Here is a 25,064-nt window from a genome sequence, read left to right on the forward strand (position 1 = left end):
AAGGCAATAACCGTTTACCAATTATCTGGGTAATGGAGCGTTATTACACCCCTGCCGTCATTGTGCCCTTTACCAATGGTGCATGAAAAATATACCAGGTGAGATTACCTGCCTTGGGTGCTGGGTCCTGGGCGCTAGGCCAGGAGTAGCTGCATGAACCAGCCAGTCCTGCCCCGACAATGGTTAAGGACGCACGCCTCCATCCTCACTCCTTTAGAACACAGTGCTCACCCAGGAAGTCGGCAGCCAGTCACACTGCAGGTGGGACGACCACACAGCCAGTCACACTGCAGGTAGGACGACCACACAGCCAGTCACACTACAGGTAGGACGACCACACTGCAGGTAGGACGACCACACAGCTAGTCACACTGTAGGTAGGACGACCACACAGCCAGTCACACGGCAGGTAGGACGACCACACAGCCAGTCACACTGCAGGTAGGACAACCACACAGCTAGTCACACTGTAGGTAGGACGACCACACAGCCAGTCACACTGTAGGTAGGACGACCACACAGCCAGTTACACTGCAGGTAGGACGACCACACAGCCAGTTACACTGCAGGTAGAGCGACCACACAGCCAGTCACACTGCAGGTAGGACGACCACACAGCTAGTTACACTGTAGGTAGGACGACCACACAGCCAGTCACACTGCAGGTAGGACGACCACATAGCCAGTCACACTGTAGGTAGGACGACCACACAGCCAGTCACACTGCAGGTAGGACGACCACACAGAATGTCACCTGTTATATACAGCTGAGAATTGCTGTAACAATTGCAAAAACAAAGATCTGAGGTTACAGCTGTAGCAACCTTGACAACTGTCCAACAGCATCACAAATACCCAGAGGATATAGGCTCTGGGTATATGTTTGCTGATGATACAAAAATTATGAGAAGAATCGAGACAGATGAAGATAGACAGAGACTACAGGACGACCTGGACAAACTGGAGGAATGGTCTAGAAAATGGTCCCTAAAGTTTAACTCATGAAAGTGTACAGTAATGAAATTCGGGGAAGGTAGCAGGAAGCCGAACACAAGGTACCATCTGGGAGGTGAAATAATGCAAGAGTCAAATAGAGAAAGATCTGGGGGGAGGGGGTGATATCACACCAAACCTGTTCCCAGAAGCCCACAAGAAAAGGATATCATCAGCGGCATATGGTAGATTGGCCAACTACCTTTACAAATGTGGTAGGAATCATTCAGAACCTTGTATACAACTTATATCAGACCAATCCTGAAGTATGCAACTCCAGCCTAAAGTCCATACCTAATTAAACACAAGATAAAGTTAGGGTATGGGATAGGTTAGGTAGGATAAAGTAAGGTATGATTCAGAGGTATGCCACCAGACTAGCCTCAGAACTGAGAAGTATGAGTTACGAGGAAAGGCTACGGAAGCTAAACCTCACGTCCTTGAAAGACAGAAGAATAAGGGGACACATTATCACCACCTACAAAATTCTCAGAGCAATTGATAAGGTGGTCAAGACAAACTATTTAGCATGGGTGGAACATGAACAAGGGCACACAGGTGGAAACTGAGTACCCAAATGAGCCAGAGACATTAGAAAGAATTGTTTCAATATTTGGATAGTTAACGTATGGAATGCATTAGGCTGTGATGTGGTGGAGGCAGACTCAACACACAGTTTCAAATGTAGATATGACATAGCCTAACAGGCTCAGAAATCTGTACACCGGTTGATTGACAGTTGAGAGGCGGGCCCCAAGAGTGTAACACATGTATGCTGTGTTTACTATATTAATCTGCAACGTTAAATGTGATTCTCGTCTGTGATTTGTGGATTTGTACTCACTGGATTTGTGCGTCCCTTGAGGGACTTGTAGTAGAGGAGAGTACAAAAAGCCTAAGCTACTCTTTTTCTTTTAGATGTATTTTATTGTCTCAATAAACGTAGTTGAACTTGAGTTGAGAGGCGGGACCAAAGAGCCGAAGCTCAACCCCGGCAAGCACAACTAGGCGAATTAAACCCGAGGCCTCTGGCTGCTCTAAACATATTTCCCCCAAAGTTACCAATCAATCTTAACAAATACATTACTACATCGTACAGAAAACACTTGCTACATAACTATGGAGTTACAATTGGCAACATAAAATCAGTGGTGTTGTGAGGAGTGGCAGTGAGTGCTGTCATTATAGATGACGGAACTCTACCTTCATAATGTTGACAAACGACTCCACTTCTCAAGGTTAACACAATAAAATTATATAATTGGAGAATTTAAAAAAAATAAAAACCGTTTTTCCAGATAAACTCCTGCTCAATTATACGATAACGATGTTTATTTATTCAAAATATAAATAGGATATTTTAGAGAGTTTACATTCATGAGTTATGTGTTGCATTATGTGTTGTGAGACCGGTACAGACCAGTAACGTCTTAAAATGACCATATGGTTTACACAATAATGTGCCGTACTTATGATAGTTATAAATTAACAAAATAGCTCTTAAGCTAATGTTTAATATTATTTTAAGTTGAATCTTATTAGAAAAAATTGCCTTATTTAGATTTTAATTTGTTGGCCACCATTGGTTGGACGAGAGAGATATATTACTATACGGCTTCTACGGGTACGAAATATTTAGTTTTTACCTGAGGGCCGCCAACCCTAGTGCCTCGGTGAGGACAGGAAGCCGGTGGGTTGTCGAAGGTCCCCCCCCCCCCATTTACTTTGATCTTTTCTAGGTATATTTTAAAACTTAACACAGTTTTGGCATTTACGGCTTCGTCGGGTAGGCGGTTCCATGGGTTTATAACCTTGTGGGTGAAAAGGCATCTCCTGTTCTAAGTCCTACACTGTGCCTTGTTGAGCTTCAAACCGTTCTCCTTGTTTGTTACATCGGACCTTATGAAGAAAATATCAGGATCAACATCCTGTTGATCTTGTTCAGTATTTTAAGTGTCAATGATATCCGCACTGTCATGCCTGGTTTGCAGTGTTGTTAGCCCAATGGCCTTCAAGCGTTCCTGATACGGGAGATGATTTAGCTTTGGAATGACTTTTATTGCCCGGTGTTGCACTTTCTCCAGAGCAGCTGTGTCCTTCTGAAAATGAGATGGGGATATTAGATAAACTCATAGCTATCTTTTAATTTATACTTTGTAGTCCTGCATATAAAATATGGTTGCAGCACACTGTTATGTGTATATAAACTTGTTAATAAACCACAAGTATTGCAGGCCACCCGCCGTGTGGGGTAAAAGTGAGCAGTAAAGCAGTGTGAGGTGACCATGAGAGCAGAGGCAGCAGGCGCCCTTGTGGTGTGGCTGGTCACACTGGCAGCCACACCAGCCTCCGCACAGGTGCTTGTGTATGAAGCTGCTGATGACAGCTTGGAGCAAGTGAGCCAGCTTCTGAGTCAGGTGCTGGAGCAGCAGCGTGGGACCCACTGTCAAGTGCTGCTGGTCGACGCTACCAGCCACAACCCACAACTACCAAACATGATCAGGCAAGGAACCCAACACGTGTTCTTCCATGACCACAAGCTCTAGGCACCAGTGTGGCCCACCGCACCCTTGAGAACCACTGACTTGAGATAGGGTCAGAATGTTGAGCCATATTTGAATGAAAGTTGACCACACACAATTTTGTCATGTTGTTTATAATGCTATAATGTAGTTATATAGAGGAGGATGATGTGAGGCGTGCAATAATGTGGTTGTCTACTAGTGATGATGCAATGGTTGCAGGCGTGTATCAGGAGGGGCGGTGGGCGTGGTGGTGGTGGCGTCGCTCACCACCTTGCTGGACCTCTCCTACACTGACGTGCTCCTCGACCACCTCTGGGGAGAACCTATTCTTCCCTGCCGCGGCGTCCTCGCCTTCCTTGACACCACCAACACTGCCACTGACACCACCAACACTGCCACTGACACCATCAACACTGTTACTGACACCACCAACACTGCCACTAACACCACCAACACTGCCACTGACACCACCAACACTGCCACTAACACCACCAACACTGCCACTGACACCACCAACACTGCCACTGACACCACCAACACTGCCACTAACACCACCAACACTGCCACTGACACCACCAACACTGCCACTGACACCACCAACAGCAGCAGCAGTAGATTACTTCTCTGGTAATTTGTCAACTTTTATTTAAAAAAGTAAGGGGATAATACTTCCGAGGCGACAAATATTCTTCAGTAGCAGAGGGGGGTGAAGCAAGCCAGAAAAGGGTAATACTTTACAAGTTGTTGTAGTGTCCCCACTGGCAGCAGGGGAGATGAACCCCCAACGGTAAACATTCAGCCTTGGTGCCCCACTCACCTGTCCAGATAAGAGTTTTTAAGCAAATCTATATATAATGTTTTTAATGCCTTTCTGAGGTTAAATCAGCAAACCAATACAACTAAACACATATTTGTGAGACAATACAATATTTTCACAAACTCAATTACGGATGGAAATTATGTATCATTTGTCTACTGGTAGGTTGGAGCTGCCGGTTTTCCTTTTGGACTTGAACCATTGGTGGCGATGACTAACCATTCTGCGAGATGGGGAGTTTAGTATCACATAGCTTGCTCGTGACACGGTCTTTAACACTTCACATAGCTGCATAAGTGATTTTGTAGCTATGTTAACAAACTGGTGGGAGTGTTCTAACCTTCCCACCTCCCTCCTCCACTCTCCTCATAACAAGCGCTGGCAAGCGGTTTCTCAAATATACATGAAAGAAAAATATTTATTATTATTTAATTGTGATTATATGTATTGCGAGCAAGAGTTACGTCGGCCACTAAGACCATCCTCCCCTTGCAGATATGCATGGTTCATCAGGCGGTAGTTCTCTGCTCAGTACCTGCCTTTTTCGAAAATAGGGGTGACATTTGCTCATTTCCAATCTAGGGGGATTATCCCTTGGTCTAGAGACTTTCTGAAAATGAGTTTCAGTGGTAGATACATCTGCCAGTTAGTTACTTTACGACTTTGGATTGAATTCCGTCCACACCTGGGGCTGTGGAATGTTTTTCCTGATTATATGGTGTTATGGGAATATCCCTTAGTTCGTTCTCTTCACCCATCTCGAACATTTGTGTGGGTATTGGGATGTTGTCATATCTCTCTAGTGTGAACACTTATGTAAAGTATTCAGTGTTGGCTGCCCCTTTATCGTCTTATATAACTTGGTTGGTCCGATCTTTTAATGGTCTTACAGTCTTTTTGTTTTGGTGTATATGAGCGACACGTGATTAGGTATAGAGAATTATTACCGTTAAGTGCTACTAAATTAAGTAATGCTCTCTGCAGGTTCTTGGAGCGGAGTGGATTGTGGAAACATCCGGAGGTGTGGGTGGTGGTGGTGGGCGGGAGGGCGGAGGTGCGGGCGGTGCTCCTCCATCCCAGCTTCCGTAATACCCGCCAAGCACTCTACGTCGCCCTCTGCGACCTCACTCTCCGCCAGACATACTGGGGCCCCACCACCATATTTACTCAAGGCCTCGCAAGAGTTAAGATGGACACACAGGCAGACCAACATAAAGGGACGTGCGTCCCGTCACAGAGTAAGCTCTCAGACGTTGGCATAACAAACAGTACTCTGAAGTTGCTCGTCGACATATCTTACAACCCTCTGCTAGATCTGAACAGTCTAAGACCGTATGTGTTAACAGACAGCTTGACGCAGAACCTCATAATACCTGTACCTGATCTAAACTCACAGGTATAGGCTTATATATTTCATATTTGCACATGTAAACTTCCTGTGAGGATTGTTATCAGTAGGCTAATAGTGCAAATCAAATGTCAGCTGCATGGCTTTCTTCCTGGAAGGACACAAAATGACTGTTGAGTAATTTATCAGGCGGAGACAAAGGACTCTTGTGTTTGTTTATCTCTAACATACTCTTGACACAACTAATAGAGAAGTCATAGTGGAACAACTAGTCTTAGAGAGTACTTAAGTAACAAAACTGTTCCGGTTATCACAAGGCAGTAATAAGTAGTTTTTATGTGTCTTTTAAATACGGCAAACCTCAGAGAGTGCTCAGCCTTACGCTTATAAATATGTTAAGGCGTAGATCAATAAAGAACATACCTGTTCAAGCTGATACAGCTGTAATTTGCTACACATATGAGTAATACTTTATTGCAAACTGTTTACAAGTTAACCTAAACATACTTGCAAATAGAAGTGTTGAATGTGGCCTTATTGTTGACAAAGACAAAACAATAATTTGGGTGTTTGAAGTCAATAATCGGTACATTGAAAACGATAGGCATTAAAAATATTTAGTCGTACGTATTAACAGTGAAATTGTAAGTGAAATACATTTTATGTTCCAAGAAGGACTAAAGCCTCTTAAGTGACACGAGGTACCAGCAACTATGTTACTTAACTGAATTCCCTGATCAATATTATAAGATAACCATAATCTATCCAAGGTTTGCTAGTGCAGGCTAGTAGACTCGACCCATCCTGCTAACTCTTAACCTATACTCTAATCCCTCATATAGGCTAGAGTAGCAAAACAGTTCTCTGAACATACCAGTTAATAAAAATATGAAAAAGCATCAAAACTATCATTCATGAAATTACGTAAAACTAGTATGTGTCCGTTATGCATGAAACATATTACCAATTGTTGCTTGTATGTATGTGCATGTTGGCGAGCAGGTGTGTGGGTGTGGGAGCGTTGCCTCTACTGCCACCAGGGCGACGCCGGCCTCAAACTCCTCCTCCAGACAAACCTCTCCTCCGGCCTCCAGCCACACCATCCACTCTTCCATGGTTAGTGATTAACTACCAGGTCACCCATAGTTCTCATTATCAATTATATTGATCACACATCCCTAGTCAATCTATTGTTCACATTAGGTAATGGAATATTTAGACGCGGGAAGGTCTGGTAGATTAAGAAGGGACCTTGTGTGTACCAACAGACCAGCTGGAAGACATGCGTGGCCACCGGCTGCGTCTGGTGGTGAAGAGTTACTACCCCTTCACGGGGTTCCTGCGCTCCAGCGACCCAGCCAACACCACAGTCACTCCCACTGACTGTCTTGACATCCGCCTCCTCGACGCTCTGGCCGCTCCCAGAAACTTTACGTGCGTTGTGCTGTCGTGCACCTGGCTTTATGTAGGGGCCTGTCGTGCACCTGGCTTTATGTAGGGGCCTGTCGTGCTCCTGGCTTTATGTAGGGGCCTGTCGTGCACCTGGCTTTATGTAGCCGCCTGTCGTGTGGTGTGAGTGTCACACTTGTGGGAGACTGTGGAGTGAGTGTCACACTTGTGGGAGACTGTGGAGTGAGTGTCACACTTGTGGGAGACTGTGGTGTGAATGTCACACTTGTGGGAGACTGTGGTGTGAGTGTCACACTTGTGGGAGACTGGGGTGTGAGTGTCACACTTGTGGGAGACTGGTGTGAGTGTCACACTTGTGGGAGACTGGGGTGTGAGTGTCACACTTGTGGGAGACTGGTGTGAGTGTCACACTTGTGGGAGACTGTGGTGAGTGTCACACTTGTGGGAGACTGTGGAGTGTCACACTTGTTGGAGACTGTGGCGTGAGTGTCACACTTGTGGGAGACTGGCGTGAGTGTCACACTTGTGGGAGACTGGCGTGAGTGTCACACTTGTGGGAGACAGTGGCGTGAGTGTCACACTTGTGGGAGACTGTGGAGTGAGTGTCACACTTGTGGGAGACTGTGGTGAGTGTCACACTTATTCAACAGTTGGTGCCTCACAGGTATGAGTTGAGATCGTCGCCTGACAATCAGTGGGGTGTTCCGGACAAGGAGGGCAGATGGTCAGGGGTGGTGGGCCAGCTGCAGCGCCACCTGGCCGACCAGTCCCTCATGCTCATGCCCACCTACAACAGAAGTAGCGCCATCCAGTACTCCAGACTGTACACTGGGGACCTGGTCATCATTATCTCCCTCAAGCCTCAGCCGCTGCCTCGCTACCTCTCCATCATCAAACCCTTCCCAGGTGCCTCCTGCAGCCTCACCTCTTAAGGCGCACTCTACACTGAAGCAGGCTACAGAGTTATCAACGCACACACTTACACACTTGTTACTTAAACCACACACTACATTACCAGGGACCCTGACGGTGCGGGGGGAAGGGCGCCTCATTATTTAACTACGGATTGAAAATTGAATTTTCCTTTAATAAATGGAATGACACTCTTGAACTTTAAGAAAAGTCAGCAATAAATGGAAAGACTGAAATAATAATAATTTTTGACAAACAAATAATTTCCTTTGTCATGGACAGGAAGCCAGCTGTTCTTAGGCCTGTATCGAGGTTTCCCGCGCCCCCTGTAGGTCGAGCTCCTCCGCGCCCCCTATCCAATACCCTAAGGCTCTTCGCCTGATTTACAATTCTAGGTTCTGTGCACGGATGTATGCACTAGGGAGCCTCATGCCTGTGTGACCCTCAACTGTAACAAACAAGTCAGCTGGGAACACCACCCCACACACACAGGACACTGGAAGGATGGCTAGGCACTTGGTCCCCTCGTAAAATATAACTGAACGTTCTGTACACCCACTCTACACAATTCTCTAGTAGTAGTAGTAATAGGCATCCTGCAGTCTCGGAAGACTATATAGTTAAGCTCGGGTTGTCGAGGCTGGAGTGTCCTCTCCACGGCGCAAAGCCTGAGTAGGTTTATATGGAGAAGCTATTACCCATGCAGCAGGTCCGCCTTCTCCATGATGCTGAAATTGTCGAATAGAAAGGCAAACGCCAATACGCTTCGTTCCAGCGCCGTCGCAGGAACTGCCAGAACATTGTTGAAGTTAACAACGAACTATACTTACGAATAATAAGTAATTATTCTCAACAACGAGAATAATTACTTATTCTCTAGTAATAAACAAATAAAACACAATGTTACAAAAACACGAGAGATTATTCACTGACAACTCATTATTTTCATTACAATATTAATTCTAGTTTATATAAAGACAATTTTACACCAATAAACTATGAGTAACTGTATATGTTTACACATAAACACAAGTATGTTCGCGTTAATGGTTGTGTTGCAGGAGTGGTGTGGCAGGCGGTCGGGGTGAGCATTGTGGTGTGGGCGGCGGCGCTGTGGGTAATGCAGAGGACCTGGACGTGGGTAGTGGGAGGACGAGGCTTCACCCTCGGCTCTGCTCTCTACATCAGTTGGGCCATCGTCATGGAAAACCCTAAAGACAACATTCCCACAGGCATGGTGTTTCGGGTGAGACTACCATATATATCTTTGTAACACTGTGGCACTATTACATCTAACCTGACCTTGCGCAGCACACGCTCACAATATTACCTTAAACCCGACGATTTACTTCATATTGTTCTCCTACTGCTGTAATAATTGGCATTATAAGAGAAGGTGTCTGATAATTCTAACATTATGGTGGAAAGCGACAGATTTTGTTGGTCGTCCTGGTGACCAGTACTGGTGGTGACCCTTGTGGTGAGCCTAGAGGTGACCAGTACTGGTGGTGACCCTTGTAGTGAGCCTAGAGGTGACCAGTACTGGTGGTGACCCTTGTGGTGAGCCTAGAGGTACCCTTGTGGTGAGCCTAGAGGTGACCCTTGTGGTGAGCCTAGAGGTGACCCTTGTGGTGAGCCTAGAGGTGACCAGTACTGGTGGTGACCCTAGAGGTGACCAGTACTTTTTTTTTGCATGGATTTTCCTGCGCGGGCCCTAAGCCTCTGGCTGGCCCACTAAGTGTTGCTTGTTTCTCTTTTACTTGGGCGGAGCATGCGTATTTATGACTCGTATTGTCGCTTCAGTAAGATTTTGCCATATGTGTTTAACCTCTCCTCTTGCTCATCTACATTAATGACCTTCCAAATGCCTCCCAACTTCTCAAACCAATTCTATTTGCTGACGACACGACCTTCATTTACTCCAGTCCTGACCCCCTTGCTCTAAATGTCACAGTGAATACTGAGCTAAATAAAGTTCATCACTGGCTAACTACCAACAAACTCACCCTCAATACTGACATATTTTGTTTGGCAATAAATCCTCAAATCAATTAAATCTCAGGATTAACAATACCCAAATTTGTAACAAAGTAGATGGCAAATTCCTTGGCGTTCTCATTGACCGCAAACTGAATTTCCAGGGACACATTCTAAATATATAAAAAAAAGTTTAAAAAACTGTTGGCATTCTTTCTAAGATCAGATATTATGTACCTCGCCCTGCCCTGGTGACACGCTATTACTCTCTCATCTATCCTTATCTCAACTATGGAATTTGTGCAAAATCATTTACGTCCTCTAATTACTCAACACAAAGCTGCTATTAGGACAATATCTAACTCTGGCCCCAGACATCACTCGGTACCCATACTCAAATCTCTGAATATGTTAGATATTAAGTCGCTGGACATCCTTTCATGTGTATTTTATATATATAAAACGCTGAACTGTAATGTCAATCCTGACCTTAAAAGCTTCCTAGAAGGTTGTAACAGATCCCATGAGCACCACACCAGAAACAAATACCTATTTGATATTCCAAGAGTACGACTTAGTCAAACTAGAAATGCTTTACAAATCAAGGGACCTCGAATGTGGAATGACCTTCCCAATTATGTTAAAAACTGTACCTCTCCTAACCAGTTTAAGATAAAAACTAAGTACTACCTAATTAACTCATGTAACCTACCTCACCCCTAAATGTCTACCCATGTCTACGATTTTAAACAATGTTGTTTGTTGACCAAATTGTATTTTTGCTTTTTTTCTGCCATGTTCCCCCCCACCCTTTTTTCATTTTTTTTCTAGCTTTATCTATAAATCCATCAACTTTTGTATCTCACCTTGTATGTATGTACTTTACCTGAATAAATATTTGTATTTGTATTTGTTTGTACAACTTCTTCTGCTCTGTTGAATCTAAGTTGAAATGTTAATGGGTTTGTAACTGTGCACTGTGTTAGACAATGTTCCAGTGGTCTGTAGTACTGGTGGTGACCCTAGAGGTGACCAGTACTGGTGGTGACCGTGGTGGTGGTGTTGGTGGCAGGTGTTGGTGGGGTGGTGGCTGGTGGCGACTCTGGTGATCAACTCAGCCTACAGATCAGCTCTGGCGTCAACACTCACCGTGCAGGAACACGCTATACCCATCGACACCTTCGACGACCTGTTGAGGCAGCACCGGTGGTCGTGGGGGACCTTCTCCGACATGCTCAACAGCTCCTACCATGACTTCTTCGCCAACAACGGTCCAATAATGCGTCTCATATATGATAACACGGAAGTGAGTCTTTTACTCTCTAGCCTATCTATATCACACGCTTACGTTTGTTTACCTTATTTCGTTTTTTTTTAAATGTTGTTTAATGTCAATCAAACTTTTTTACCAGATGTATATAAGAAGGGCTGCAACTGTTCTACGTTTCAGTATCGCACCCTCTATAGAAAGGGAGATATATATTTTTTTTCCAACGAATTTTACACATTTTCAATAATTAACTATAACCACAAGTTTCAAATAACATCATTTCTATGATATTCATATATACCATATTAGCATATAATAAAGGATTTGCAAAGATTTATAAAATCAATAAATGAACTTAGGAATAAAGTGTTTTAGCATTATTGTAGAGACGTCAACTCTACATATAAGGTGTAAATTTCATGTAAATTGAAAAAAAATGAAAGAGGAGATGCAATTTTATGTTACTTGAAAATAAATAAGATCAAACACTGCCACCTGTAGTTGAAGTTGACTTCAACCAATTTCCTCCAAAATTTGCATCTTTACGGATAGGCATACGTTCAGTAAGGTGTATAAGTTTCATGCAAATCGGCTGATAAAAAATATGAAAAAAAAATGAGAAAAATTCTATTTTTTCTTATTTGATTTTTTTTTGCATAAAACTGAATATTAAAATACTTTATTATATGCTATTGTGATAGTTCAGAGTCATAGACATGCTTCAGTTGATACTTTTGTTTGATGTTAATTTTTGAGCATTTTGGAATTTTTTTTACACATGATTCAATATTTTCTTTCTCCCTTCCTATTTATGCTACAATGCTGAGAGTTGGGCCAGTTGAACCAAATATTATATACAACTAGTCAAAAAAGTTTGAGTGAAATCGAATCATTTTTCATTTATCGCATTTTTCCGTAATATGCCCTTGAGCCCATTATGTGCCTCTGTAACCCCTTCCACTACCGCCCACAAGATGGGTATGGGGTGCATAATAAATGAACTAAACTAAAAAAAAAACTAACTGCCCCCTAACCGCACTTAGAGTATCTGTGCGTATATATTTATGCATATTATATATATATATATTATATATATATATATTTATATATATATATATATATATATATATATATATATATATATATATATATATATATAATTTTATCTATAAAACACTACTTTAAATGTTAAACAAGTAATGGAAAATTTGCTCAGTATCTCCATCCCCAATTTTAAGTACCTCCACATCTCCCCCCCCCCCAAGTGTCTCCACTCCCCATTGTCTCTCCACCCCCACCCCAAGTCACTCCACCCCCCCCACCCCAAGTCACTCCACCCCCCACCCCAAGTCTCTCCACCCCCACCCCAAGTCACTTCACCCCCCCACTCCAAGTCACTCCACCCCCCACCCCAAGTCACTCCACCCCCACCCCAAGTCTTCCCTCCTGCAGACACTGTCACTGAAGGATGGCCTGGAGCGAGTGCTGAAGGGCCACTTCTCATTCATCACCTGGAAGAACATAATAAAGCCGGTGATAGCAGAGTTCTACACAGACCACTATGGCCAACACCCTTTCCACTATAGCTCCAGCGAGTACACCTACCTGCTCGGCTACAGCTGGGGCTTCAGGTTCGACCCTTTAATATATATATATATATATATATATATATATATATATATATATATATATATATATATATATATATATATATATATATATATATATAAGTGGACTTTTCTTAATTCGTTATTTACAACATTATTTATTGTGTGTGGGTTGGGTCTGAGTAGACGAGAGTAGTATCGTCGGCAAATAATATAGGTTTAAGAATGTTAGAGACATTAGGCAGATCATTGATGTATAGAAGAAATAGGAGAGGTCCTAGGATGCTGCCCTGTGGCACCCCTACGGTTAATGATAGAGTGGTGGAGGTTATATCAATGATGGCCACATATTGGTGTCTGTCACTAAGATAGGATCGAATATAGTTCAGGGCATGTCCTCGGATTCCATAATGGTGGAGTCTAAGTAAGAGGTAGTTATGGTTAACAGTATGAAAGGCTTTTCTCAGGTCAATGAAGAGTCCAATCGTAAACTCATTTTTGTCAAGTGCTGAGTAGATTATATCAAGCAGACTAATAATTGCATCGTTGGTACTCTTTTGGGAGCAGAAGCCAAACTGACAGGGACTTTGTATGTTAAATTTTACGAAGTAGGAGTAGAATTGTGTGTAAATAATTTGTTCAAATATTTTTGATAATATAGGAAGCTTTTATATTAGTTTGTAATTTTTATGTCTGCCGGATTGCCTTCTTTATGAATTGGCGTTACTCGTGCTTTTTTAAGGATATCAGGGAAGATATGACACTAGAGATTTGTTGAACAGCAGAGCTATGGGTGGTGCAAGGGCATGGGAAGCACTCTTGTATACCATAGATGGTATTTCACTAATGTTCCCAGCTTTGGTTTTTATTGATATACTACTGTTTGGGACCCCACCTGTTGATAGACAGGTGGGGTCCCAAACAGGTGAGAGGGACAGGTGGGGTCCCTCTCACCGCCAATAGTGTGTGACTCACGGTGTTTCAACAGGTGGGGGGCCCCTTACCGCCAACGTTTCGCCACAATGAAGCAACGACTGCTGGAGGCGGGTCTGGTGGAACACTGGACAAAAGAGGTCTTGGAAGCAACCAAGGCCAAGGCTAATGCAGTAGCGAGTCAGCAGCAACAGGTGAGGTTCTCCACCAGGTGAGGTCCTCCACCAGGTGAGGTCCTCCACCAGGTGAGGTTCTCCACCAGGTGAGGTCCTCCACCAGGTGAGGTCCTCCACCAGGTGAGGTCCTCCACCAGGTGAGGTCCTCCACCAGGTGAGGTCCTCCACCAGGTGAGGTTCTCATCTCGGGGAAGTTTTAGGTTCTTAGCGGAAGTCGGTGAACTCAGGACTGCAGACTCAAACTTTTGGAATATTGATCTTTCAATATTCAACAAATTGTATAGGAATATAGGGTCCTACAAGTACAATTCAACTAATTGTATAGGAATATAGGGTCCTACAACTACAATTCAACTAATTGTATAGGAATATAGGGTCCTACAACTACAATTCAACTAATTGTATAGGAATATAGGGTCCCGGTAGTACAGTCGAGTTCGTTTTCGACTCACAGTTGAGAATTCCAGGTTCGAATCCCGAGCGGGACAGAAATGGTTGGGTGCATTTCCTATCAGCTGTTACAACAACAAAATACAACCCCCCTGTTGTGGGGTTGTATTTTGGGCGGGTCAGTAATTCGACCTGGGTGTTTTTTTTATTATTATTAATTTCTACCACAGACGTGGCCACACATTTACAATGCTTGTGGGAGGGGACGAACCTGCTCCCGGACGCAGGTTCGAATCCTCGTCACGGCCTTTGTGGATTTGTTCATTTAACAGCAGAAAAGATTATGTAAGTCAGTCAGCCCGGCGTAGGTCATAGTCTTGTCGCCGCACCTGCATTAGACTCTGTGTCGTAATTGTAATTAATTTTGTCAATAAAAATGTTAATAATAATAAATCTGTGTCGCTCGCCTCCGAAAACTTCTTGTCCCCGGTGGCTCAGTGGCTTCCGGCACCCACACCATAGAGAGAGAGCAGGCAAAGACTCCGCTCCACTAGTGCATAGAGACATTGCACAAGCATGTGGCAGCAACACCAGGTGGTTCTCACCGTTGACAACCTACTTGTATTACAGGATGCTGCAGATGACCAGGTAGTCCTCACCGTTGACCACCTTCTTGTATTACAGGATGCTGCAGATGACCAGGTGGTCCTCACCGTTGACCACCTTCAAGGCGCCTTCTGCCTAATGCTGCTTGGATACGGCTTCGCCATCATCATTTTCCTTGGTGAAGTTGTCCTTCACTGCCGACACAAACGCTCCCTAAACCTCCTCACTCCACTTGCTGCATCTGACGCTCGCCGTGACTGACGCCCGCCCTGACTGACGCCCGCCCTGACTGACGCCCGCCCTGACTGACGCCCGCCCTGACTGACGCCCGCCCTGACTGACGCCCGCCCTGACTGACGCCCACCCTGACTGACGCCCACCCTGACTGACGCCCGTCCTGACAGACGCCCGCCCTGACAGACGCCCGCCCTGACTGACGCCCACCCTGACTGACGCCCGCCCTGACTGACGCCCACCCTGACTGACGCCCGCCCTGACTGACGCCCGCCCTGACTGACGCCCGCCCTGACTGACGCCCGCCCTGACTGACGCCCGCCCTGACTGACGCCCGCCCTGACTGACGCCCGCCCTGACTGACGCCCGCCCTGATTGCCTGTCTGTAGTGGCAGGCTGGTAGCTACAGCTGTAATGGCAGGCTGGTAGCTACAGCTGTAGTGGGAGGCTGGTCGCTACAGCTGTAGTGGCAGGCTGGTCGCTACAGCTGTAGTGGCAGGCTGGTCGCTACAGCTGTAGTGGCAGGCTGGTCGCTACAGCTGTATTGGCAGGCTGGTCGCTACAGCTGTAGTGGCAGGCTGGTCGCTACAGCTGTAGTGGCAGGCTGATCGCTACAGCTGTAGTGGCAGGCTGGTAGCTACAGCTGTAGTGGCAGGCTGGTGCTACAGTTGTGAAATAGTAAAAAAGATAAGTTACATTAACCTTTTGCTTGTTGTGACTTTATTTTATATTTAAAACATTGACATGTAAAACGTAGGCGAGTTTCCCTATCTTACCTTCAGGTGTTTTCGGGGCTTAGCGTCCCCGCGGCCCGGTCGTCGACCAGACCTCCTAAAGATTGAGTTGAAGATTTTTTGCCAAGCCAGTCACTTTACACAATTGATATACTTAATACTAGTCTAGGCCTTCTATGTTTCTTGACTGTTGTTTTGGTACAAGACCTTGTCTTTTCAAGCATAAAAAAGTGTTTTAATACGAATGAAATGCCCAACGTATTAGAAGCTTTAGCCATTATACCTGTCATACCTATTGCAATCCTCCACTGTTCTTGTATCATATAGATGTATGTATGTGCTCTTACTTAAATAAAATATCATTTTATTTTTATTTTCTTTGACCTGTACTTATGGGTGTATGGCCCCCTGGGGATACACTGTAAGACGGGCTGCCATAACCAGACGCGCCCTCACAGTTACTGCTACTCTTAAAAGCTTACCTTATTAAGGGATAACACTCTACATATGAGAGTAAAAGAGTGAGAGCCCTCTGTGGTGTTGGTACGTCTTGTTATTATGACTCCCTACTCATAAATACATTCCAAAAAAGTCAGTAAAAAGCTTTAACAACTAAACCCAACATTCCTACTATAGAATAGGAATGTGCTGAACACAGGAGCAATCACTCAGCCCCCCAGGAACAACGTCAGTAGTTTAAATTGTTTCTACACAAATGTCAGAAGCTGATCTGCATAATGTGATCAATGCGGCATCAGAAACCCAAACCCTAATAATGGGGAACTTTAACCACGACACCTTAGATTGTGTCAATCTAACATCACAAGCAGAACAATTTCAGACCTGGTACTAGGACTCCTTTCTCACACATCATGTGGTAGAGCCCACACCAGGTAACAACATTCTAGATCTTGTGCTAACATCAGAAGAAGGTATGATTGATCAAATTCAGGTGGGGGGGGGGGCTAACCCCCCTCATGTGGTCATCATATTTTAAGATGGATAACACATATAGAAACCCACATTAAGGACATTTGCGGGTAGGCGGTTCCATGGGTTTATAACCTTGTGGGGTGAAAAAGCATCCCCCGTTTTCAGTCCTACATTGAATTCCTCAGTGAATTTCAAAATCCAGCTCGATAAAATCATCAGGGCAAATGGGGGAACCTTTGACAAGCCGCCGGCTTCCTGTTCTCGTCGAGGCCACTAGGGAGAAAGTGTCTCAGGTAAATTCGGGTAAATACAGACAGAGGCAGATAATCAGAGATGGATAGATAGACGACTACATGGAAGGATAGAGGGATGGTTGGATAGACTGATAACTAGATGGATAGATAAATGGGTAGATAGATGGACGGATAGATGGAAAGATAGATGGAAAGAAAGATAGATGGAATAGATAGATGTGTAGATGGATGGATAGATGGAGAGATAGATAGATAGTGTGATTGGATATATGGATGGATATATATACATATATGGATAGTATGATTGGGTAGATTAGGTAGATTAGGTGATTAGGATGAATTGATGGATAGATAGATTGATAGATACATGGATAAATCGATGAATAGATCGATGGAAAAATGGATGGGTGGATAGATGGTGGATAGAAGGGTTGGTGTGGGGCTTGTTTGTAGGGAATATGGGAAGGAGTGAGTTTGAGGTGGTGGGTGATGCGCGCCGCGACGCTCACTTATCATGAACGTTTGTAAACATTGGTAGAGAGACGGAGAGACCAGCTTGGTGCGTGTGGGTCGCTACTGTATTCCAGACACCTTGCTCCCGCCACTATGGGCTCCTCCAAGAAGAGCAAAGATAAAGACCGAGAGAAGACGAGAGAGGAGAGAAGGGAGAAGAAGAAGAAGCGGCGGTCCAGGTCGGGGTCGAGGGAGAGAGATCGGGAAGGCAAGCACCACCATAGGTAACATTATGAAGGGAGTCTATATGAGAACCGGTCGGTACTACTCTAAACCCCTCCCTTCACTGCCAGTTTTATATTTCTTCACGACATTTATACTCGGTCAGGTTTGTTGAACAAAAGTAATTTTATACAGCATACGGTGTACATACACATTTGAGACGACTTATCCATTTTATACATTTGAAATAATTCTTGAAATATAATTCTTGAAATGCTTGAAATGTAATATAGTATGGGTGTTGGGCAGCTGGGGCGCATCAGATCCCTCAACCAACAACAACAACATAGTATGGGTGTATAAAAGTGAACATGTTAATGTAATGTTTAGGGTAAATTAGCCAGGGAAAGTGAAGCAGACCATGAGCCATGCTATGTGCCGACCATAAACGTTTTTATTTGCATTTTTTTATCATACAGTACAGTATATGAAAATCTCATAAGTATAATAATACAGTTCTATAAATGCATTTTCTGTGAATTTTGAAATTGAATGGTGCAATATCAAATACACACCGGTGTATTTCGGTGTGTAATGATGTAAGGGCGAAGAGGGAGAACGGCCTATTGACATAGCTCGAGTGCAGGGGGGGGTGAGTTGTGTAAAACCCTGGTTTGTGCCTCGGAGAGGCTGCGGGATCCAGTAAGTTCAGTAGAACTTTGGTTTCAACTCTTTTTAACCCTGTCGTAGCTCAGTCGATTAAGGCAGTGTCTGGGATGCTTCCGGACGCAGGTTCGAATCCTCATCACGGCCCTTGTGGATTTGTTCATTGGAGATTTGTTTAACATTTTTAAGTAATTTTTTACATAATTAGAATATTTTTTGCTTTCCTGCCCCTTTATGCTGAGCAGTTTAAGGGTTAAAGACTTTTTTTTTTTTTTACTGGCTTTATCATATAAAGATATTAAAGCTTCTAGTTTTGTTTTAGGCATCATCACAAACACAAGAAGCAACGTACCAAGAGGCGAGAGGATCACTCTCGATCTGTGTCTCCTAGCTTCAGTGATGAGTCTCTTTCTGATGTTGAACAGCTTCTACAGTTAAAAGATGATGGCCCTGGTAAGAAAGCTGATTTGCTCATCTTCTATAATAATATCCAGGAAATTATAGATTTCTAATCAGTGTTTATGCATCCAATTCCACATTACATTATTAACTAATGCTCGACAATCTGTTCACTAAATGAAAACAGTAGAAATATTTTAAACATACTGTAAATAATATACAACTTATTTACAATGTACTTTTCTGATTGTGTATAAATAATGTTGATCTTTACCCTTAACACTGTCAGTGCTGCATATTTGAATTGACCCTTGCAGGGCATATTGTGTAAATCTCATCACAGGAAGACAAGCGTTAGGGGTGACATAACTACAATATACAAATTTCTCAGGAGAATAAACTGGGAAGGCAAGGAATTATTTGACATTGGTGAGGCACAAACAAGAAAATACAGGTGGAAACTATGTATCCAAATGAGTGACACATTGAAAACACATTTTCACATTCATAGATGTACTCACACATGTCTGTATACACACATGTATACACACTCGTAAATTCTGTATGATCTACGAGGAAAGGCTATAGGAGCTAAACCTCATGTCCCTGGAAGAGTAAGTGGGGACATGATCACCACCTACAAAATTCTCAGGGGAATTGACATGGTGGACAAAGAAAAACTATTTAGCACAGGTGGAACACGAACAAGGGAACACAGGTGGAAATTTAGTACCCAAATGAGCCACAAAGACATTACAAAGAATTGTTTAAGTGTCAGAGTAGTTAAGAAATGGAATGCATTAGACAGTGATGAGGAAGAGGCAGACTCCATACACAGTTTCAAATGTAGATTTGATAGAGCCCAATAAGCTCTAGAATCTGTAAACAGTTGATTGACAGTTGAGAGGCAGTAACAAAGAGCCAAAGTTAACCCCCCCCCCCATCCTGCAAGCACAACTGTGTTTGTGCTTGTACTGTTTGTTCGTGCGTACTCACAATTAGGTGAGTACATACACACAAACATACTGACCTCACCCCCCCCCCCCCCCCCACCTTCACCTTACTGACCTCACCCCCACCTTCTCCTTCAATGTATAAACACCAGTCCTGTATACCTATGCTTAACCCTTGTATGGGGCCTGGCTATTTAGCATGTGTCACCCACAGGCGTATACCAAAAAAAAAAAAAATTTTCTTTTAAACCTGTTATTTGTGTTCACTGATCATGGGAAAAATTATAAAAAAATCGTAAGTGGCATATATTGCCCGCTATAGGGTGGGGAAGTCTGGCAAAAAACAGGCGCTGACTCAGCGTGCGTCCCAGACAGTCTTGCTCGCCAGCTGTCAGGCCGGAGTTGCCACAAAGAGATAATTACCTAATTATTTCAATGTCTCTTGATTGATTTTTCGTAGTTTTTTTGCTGTAATATTATTCAATAGTGTGTAGTGTGATATATTTATATAATAAAAGGAGTGAATCATCGCTGTACTCAAAAATATGGTGTGCATATTGTTGATTCAATTATGTTCATCAAACAGTGAACAAATACTTTGTCGGTTATTACACTATATACACAGGTTATATATAAGTATCTGCATGTTTTGTTCACCATAACGAACCACTAAGTTGCTATTATGAGTCAAAAAGTAACGAGGAGTGACCACCACACACCAGCCAGCCACTCGCTGCCACTCACTCCCTCAACACCTCACTCACCCACATTCTCCTCCCACCATACTGTTTTTGCTTTTATTCACTATATACAGACGTTATATGTAAGTATCTACATTCGTGTTCACTATAACGAACCACAAGTTGGCATGCTGAGTGGCAGTGGCAGCCAGTGGCAGCCCGCCACTGGCTGCCACTCCCTCCCACTCCCTCCCTCCCACTCCCTCCCTCACCTCACCTGACTTGCCACCATTCTCCTCCCACCATACTGTTTTTGCTTTTATATACAGACGTTATATATAAGTATCTACATTTGTGTTCACCATAGCGAACCACTAAGCTGGTATGGTGAGTGCAGTCAATAAAAGGTGGCCACACACAGTCAGAAGACAATGCCACCACCCTTCCTCCCACAGCATCACAGCATTACTAATCCCTCCATGGAGCACAGCGCTAAATATCACCACAATCCTGCTATTATCAGAACCCTGGTCAGTTTTATCACAGTCAGAGGTCTTCTGTAATAATATCATCACTAAAAAATAGCAAAAATTAGGGCATTTTTAGGCGATGCTGTGGTCACAAGCTGAACAGCAGTGTGGTGATTTCATGCTGCGTGCGTCAAGCTTGGTAGCTCACTCGATACTGAGGCCCCTCACACCCGGGAATTTGGCCCACGATTTTTTTTTAAATGGCATCTGTTTACAAGAGCCCTGATAAAGGTGTGGTGAACCCTGTGTATCCGTGGGCCATTTAAATCTTGCGCGGTACTCCAAAGCATCATGTGATGCCGAGCGCAATTTACTGCAAGTCACTTAAAGCATCATATGATGTCTTGCGCAACTATAGGGTAAAAACTCTTACAGAAAAAATATGATATACTGATAAGTGTACTTGGACCATGGTGTTTCCTTGCATATCTTTATATGTTGAAATAAAATCCTAGTAGCAGAAGAAATTTGTTTTAAGAACTTCTGTTAATTCTGCAACTTAAAGTCAATCTTTAAGGCATGAAATTCTCCAGCAAGTGGAATGATGATGTATGTGTGAAGAATTAAAATCTGCTTTTTAATATGCTGTATCTTACTTTCTTCAGCACAGCATGCCTTGCGTGTTCCGCCTCCGCCAAGAATTTCGGCTCCACTAGCACCAAAACTCTCGGCTCCGCCACCTCCAAAACTTACAGTACCACCGCCTCCAAAGCTTTCAAGGCGGTCTCCTTCTCCCCCGCCTGCACAGCATTCTGGTGGAGGTGGAGATATTTCACTCTCAATAGAAGAGACAAATAAGATTCGGGCTAAGCTTGGGTTAAAACCACTGAAGGTTTGTTAAAATTTTATCTTACATTTATATCTGAATCTATTGTGTTATACAGTACAAGATAAACATTTTATTTCAATGATTATTCTAACTGATTTTATGCTTGTGCAAAATTTTAATAATTTTTCAAATTTTATTAGAGAAATATTATAAATTTCTAATATCTGTTAAATTATAAAATATTTACAAATATGGTTGATTTCATTATTAATTGCTACATGTTGATAAAATTTACAATGTTATGGTTTAAAGTAAGTTTCAAACTGGTATAGTAGTTAGTGTGCGTTGCCAGAGTGTGTCTGTGGCCCCAGAGTGTTGCCAGAGTGTGTCTGTGGCCCCAGAGTGTTGCCAGAGTGTGTCTGTGGCCCCAGAGTGTTGCCAGAGTGTGTCTGTGGCCCCAGAGTGTTGCCAGAGTGTGTCTGTGGCCCCAGAGTGTTGCCAGAGTGTGTCTGTGGCCCCAGAGTGTTGCCAGAGTGTGTCTGTGGCCCCAGAGTGTTGCCAGAGTGTGTCTGTGGCCCCAGAGTGTTGCCAGAGTGTGGCTGTTGACCCAGAGTGTGGCTGTGGCCAGAGATAATGCCACACTGTGGCTGTGGCCAGAGATAATGCCACACTGTGGCTGTGGCCAGAGATAATGCCACACTGTGGCTGTGGCCAGAGATAATGCCACACTGTGGCTGTGGCCAGAGATAATGCCACACTGTGGCTGTGGCCAGAGATAATGCCACACTGTGGCTGTGGCCAGAGATAATGCCACACTGTGGCTGTGGCCAGAGATAATGCCACACTGTGGCTGTGGCCAGAGATAATGCCACACTGTGGCTGTGGCCAGAGATAATGCCACACTGTGGCTGTGGCCAGAGATAATGCCACACTGTGGCTGTGGCCAGAGATAATGCCACGCTGTGGCCAGAGATAATGCCACACTGTGGCTGTGGCCAGAGATAATGCCACACTGTGGCTGTGGCCAGAGATAATGCCACACTGTGGCTGTGGCCAGAGATAATGCCACACTGTGGCTGTGGCCAGAGATAATGCCACACTGTGGCTGTGGCCAGAGATAATGCCACACTGTGGCTGTGGCCAGAGATAATGCCACACTGTGGCTGTGGCCAGAGATAATGCCACACTGTGGCTGTGGCCAGAGATAATGCCACACTGTGGCCAGAGATAATGCCACACTGTGGCCAGAGATAATGCAACACTGTGGCCAGAGATAATGCCACACTGTGGCCAGAGATAATGCCACACTGTGGCCAGAGATAATGCCACACTGTGGCCAGAGATAATGCCACACTGTGGCCAGAGATAATGCCACACTGTGGCCAGAGATAATGCCACACTGTGGCCAGAGATAATGTCACACTGTGGCCAGAGATAATGCCACACTGTGGCCAGAGATAATGCCACACTGTGGCCAGAGATAATGCCACACTGTGGCCAGAGATAATGCCACACTGTGGCCAGAGATAATGCCACACTGTGGCCAGAGATAATGCCACACTGTGGCCAGAGATAATGCCACACTGTGGCCAGAGATAATGCCACACTGTGGCTGTGACCAGAGATAATGCCACACTGTGGCTGTGGTCAGAGGTAATGCCACAGTGTAGCTGTGGCTAGAGATAATGCCACAGTGTGGCTGTGGCCAGAGATAATACCACACTGGCTGTGGCCAGAGATAATACCACACTGTGGCTGTGGCCAAAGGTAATGCCACAGTGTAGCTGTGGCTAGAGATAATGCCACACTGGCTGTGGCCAAAGATAATGCCTAGTTCACTCATGACAGTAGTCTCACAACTGACATATCAGAGTGTGGCTGTTGACCCAAAGTTGGGTCAATCAATCCCCTACAATCTGTCTGCTGGTAAAATGTTTTCTATTAATTGGTCAGTAATTGATTTACTTGCAGCTTGATTCTGCTCCTGCTAAAGATGATGACAGACCAGATGTTATAGAGATAGAGGATGATACTCAGACAAGCAAGCAAGATGAATTTGTTCACAAGCCTGCAGAGAGCATCACCCAAAAGTTACAGGTGAGTTATACAAATATTTTAACTTTGATTCTAGTAATAAAATAAATAAACAAATAAAAAATAGTTCCATCTGTCGACATGAAAATTTTATGGAACTTCAGAATTTTGTTTCATAAATAAAGTTTGAGGTAAGTATTGTTTATTTTGGCCTTACTACATTTGCAGATAACACACACACTTTTATGCCACTACAATTGTCCACACATGATCTTTTGCAATCAGATTTGTTAACATGTTTCTTTCAAAAGCTTATTGAAATGAAATGATGTGTGCTTTCTTTAATGACTAATAACATTTTCAGGATGCTTGATTGAATTAAAAATATTTTGTATGTGTTATGCTCTTGCAGTTCTAGTTATAAATATAGTACAGTAAATTATTTTTTTGTTAAATTATCATTACTGATAGGAATAATGGTACATGGGGTTCCTTAATGTGGTTACATTCTGAAAAGGTGTTTGTAAAGCATTTTTTCAGAACATGAATGAGATTTCCCATACTCACAATACAGTACTTTACTATAAAATGAGATGAAAATACTGTATTTGGAGTCAACTATCTGTAATTCATCACACGAGTAAACACCTCTCGCCCTCCTTTCATCACCCACTCACTGACTCCACCCTACCAGCAGGGTAAAAACAATCAGGTCTTGTCTAAACCATGAGAGTTTGTGGGTCACTGAGGACTTGAGAGCTACCACTCTCAATATTGTCATCTTCCCAGCATCACCACTCCCATAGAGACTCCCGATACCCACAACCATATTTTAATTACAGTACATGGATGGTGAAATGCTAAGGAAACTGTTCATGGCTTTTGTGAGCCCAAAACTGGAAAAACCAGTAGCAGTTGTATGGCGCCAATATATTGAGGTTATCTTGATGATTTCGGGGCTTAACATCATACAACATTATACATATACAACAAAGAGTACTGGTAAAATGGGACACCATGAGCGTAGCTCTCATCCTGTAACTACACTTAGGTAATTACCCATCCACTTACTCTCCCAACACCTACCCTACCCACACACTCCTGACACCCATTCACCCACCTACCTACTGACATCCCCTCCATTTCTGACCCCATCCTATCCATTTCTGACAGTATCTCATCCATTTCTGACAGTATCTCATCCATTTCTGACAGCATCCCATCCATTCTTGAGACCAA

At 43.8% G+C, this 25,064-nt stretch overlaps 2 protein-coding genes across 6 annotated transcripts in view; both read left to right on the forward strand.

The window, feature by feature from the left end:
* The first annotated feature begins 155 nt into the window (after positions 1-155).
* Positions 156-16,299, forward strand: LOC123758902 (glutamate receptor). 5 transcript variants are annotated; one of them, XM_069334655.1, is made up of 12 exons: positions 157-293; positions 3,228-3,496; positions 3,738-4,145; positions 5,320-5,573; positions 6,686-6,799; positions 6,952-7,117; positions 7,758-7,999; positions 9,067-9,251; positions 11,055-11,288; positions 12,705-12,883; positions 13,848-13,986; positions 15,043-16,299. In XM_069334655.1, the coding sequence occupies exons 2-12, from the start codon at positions 3,279-3,281 to the stop codon at positions 15,223-15,225; spliced, it is 2,322 nt and encodes a 773-aa protein (XP_069190756.1). In that variant the 5' UTR covers positions 157-293; positions 3,228-3,278; the 3' UTR covers positions 15,226-16,299. The 5 variants fall into 5 exon arrangements, with proteins under 5 accessions (XP_069190759.1, XP_069190760.1, XP_069190756.1 ...); XM_069334657.1 differs by lacking the exon at positions 157-293 and adding an exon at positions 328-345; XM_069334658.1 differs by lacking the exon at positions 12,705-12,883 and having other exon boundaries at positions 156-293; positions 15,043-15,178.
* Positions 16,300-17,631: 1,332 nt separating this feature from the next.
* LOC123758778 (U4/U6.U5 tri-snRNP-associated protein 1) overlaps positions 17,632-25,064 on the forward strand; it is a 33,823-nt gene continuing 26,390 nt past the window's right edge. Inside the window, exons 1-4 of the mRNA XM_045743458.2 lie at positions 17,632-17,856; positions 18,783-18,913; positions 21,628-21,854; positions 23,763-23,888. Coding sequence (XP_045599414.1) covers positions 17,726-17,856; positions 18,783-18,913; positions 21,628-21,854; positions 23,763-23,888 — 615 coding nt within the window. The 5' untranslated portion in view covers positions 17,632-17,725. The remainder of the gene's footprint in view (positions 17,857-18,782; positions 18,914-21,627; positions 21,855-23,762; positions 23,889-25,064) is intronic.

The sequence above is a fragment of the Procambarus clarkii genome, chromosome 31 (assembly GCF_040958095.1).
Source record: "Procambarus clarkii isolate CNS0578487 chromosome 31, FALCON_Pclarkii_2.0, whole genome shotgun sequence".
In the NCBI taxonomy this organism is placed as follows: domain Eukaryota; kingdom Metazoa; phylum Arthropoda; class Malacostraca; order Decapoda; family Cambaridae; genus Procambarus; species Procambarus clarkii.